This window comes from Ursus arctos, unplaced genomic scaffold, assembly GCF_023065955.2.
Source record: "Ursus arctos isolate Adak ecotype North America unplaced genomic scaffold, UrsArc2.0 scaffold_18, whole genome shotgun sequence".
In the NCBI taxonomy this organism is placed as follows: Eukaryota; Metazoa; Chordata; class Mammalia; order Carnivora; family Ursidae; genus Ursus; species Ursus arctos.
In genome coordinates this window covers 48,731,705-48,733,451 of record NW_026622852.1, presented here as the reverse complement: position 1 = coordinate 48,733,451, position 1,747 = coordinate 48,731,705, and the positions used below count along the sequence as shown (strand labels likewise).

Below are 1,747 nucleotides of genomic sequence, written 5' to 3'. Positions count from 1 at the left end.
AAAAACACTTTATTTTCTAGCTACTGCATTAAGAACGTAGGCATTCTGGACTTTCTAAAACTAAACATTAGATACTTTACTGAATATTTGTAGCTTTGGGAAATAATAGATAAACAGGAAATAGAGAGCTAATTTATATCTCATTTACTTCAATAGATAGAAACTGTGAGTTATAATTAAAAGCTAGATGTGACCAAATTGAAATGGGTCAGGTCCTATAACATAACTGCCCATTTAAAGGGCAGGATACATGGGTAATCAACACACAATTTTTCAAGAAGGCATCTCTGACAAGGTCAGTAGGTGAAATAACACAATTAGGTGATTCTCACTTGGTGAAAAGGATATTGTTTCTGAAAAGAATCCCCAGAGCCAATTTCATGTCTCTGTTCCTTAGGCTGTAGATGAAGGGGTTCAACATAGGGGTGACCACTGTATACATCAGTGAGGCAATCATGTCTTTGTCATTAGAGTTGCTCGATGAGGAGGAAAAGTACAGTGCCATAATTGTTCCATAGAATAGAGACACCACAGAGAGGTGGGAGCCACAGGTGGACAAGGCTTTGCAGATGCCCTTGGTAGAGGGGACCTTTAGAATAGAGGCCCCAATGTGGCCATAAGAGACCAGGATACCACTCAATGGAAAAATGACAACTGCAGCCCCTGCAGTAAATATGACCAGCTCATTAAGAGAGGTGTTGGAACAGGACAGCTTGAGTAGGATGGGGAGGCTACAGAAAAAGTGGGGAATGATGTTGTCAGCACAGAAGGACACCTGAGTCAGGAGGAGGGTGTGCAGGAGGGCACTGCCACAGGAGAGAATCCAGGAGCCAGCCACCAACAGCACACACAGGTCCTCCTTCATGATGGTGGTGTAGTGTAGAGGGTGACAAATGGCTGCGTACCTGTCATATGCCATCACTGCGAGAAGGAGATTATCAACACAACCAAAGAGTATATAAAAATACGTCTGTGAAATACATCCTGGATAGGAAATGGATAAGTGCTGAGTCTGCATGTTCATGAGCATCTTTGGGATGGTGACAGATGAAAAGGAAAGATCAGTGAAGGCCAAGTGGCTGAGGAGGAAGTACATGGGGGTGTGGAGGCGAGAGTCCAGCCTGATGAGCAGGATGATGAGGAGGTTTCCCAGCACCGTGGTCAGGTACATGCCCAGGAAGAGGGCAAAGAACAGACCCTGCTGCTCTGGCCGGATGGGGAGCCCCAGGAGGAGGAACTTGGACACGCTGCTCTGGTTCTCCTTCCTCATGCTGCTTTTCTCTCCTGGTGGAATAAAGAGAAATGGGAAATGTCAGGCACTTAGAAATACTAAGCATAGCAATTACCCTGTGGTCACATATTTCTCCAAGTGACTATGTCAGAGTTCCGACAAGTATTGCCTCGCACTCATCCAGCCTTGTGGGAGGTATGCAATGAGATTTGTCTGTACCCTGACACAGCCACTTGGAGAAAGAATGTGACATCCAACTCTTCAGTGGGAATCAGGAACAGCTCATTCTTTATTGGTGTTTTTTACACATACAGAGACACTGTTGTAGGCACTAGGGAGAAAATCATAGATAAGACACAGTCCCGTCCTCTGGGGAGTCCACATTCCAGTGAGCAGCCTCACAGTCCTGATCAAGAGCATGGCTCTGCAGCCTGACTGCTTATGAGCTTGTATCTGGTTCTTGCTTATCGTGATTGTTGCTCGCCCTCTCTGTCTGTCTTTCTCACAGACATAAGC

General features: G+C 45.5%; 1 protein-coding gene across 1 annotated transcript; it reads right to left on the bottom strand.

The window, feature by feature from the left end:
- Positions 1 to 328: 328 nt before the first annotated feature.
- LOC113266609 (olfactory receptor 1J1-like) lies at positions 329 to 1,270 on the bottom strand. The gene has a single exon (XM_026514343.4). It carries the CDS (start codon positions 1,268 to 1,270, stop codon positions 329 to 331), a length of 942 nt encoding a protein of 313 aa, XP_026370128.1.
- Between the last annotated feature and the right edge of the window lie 477 nt (positions 1,271 to 1,747).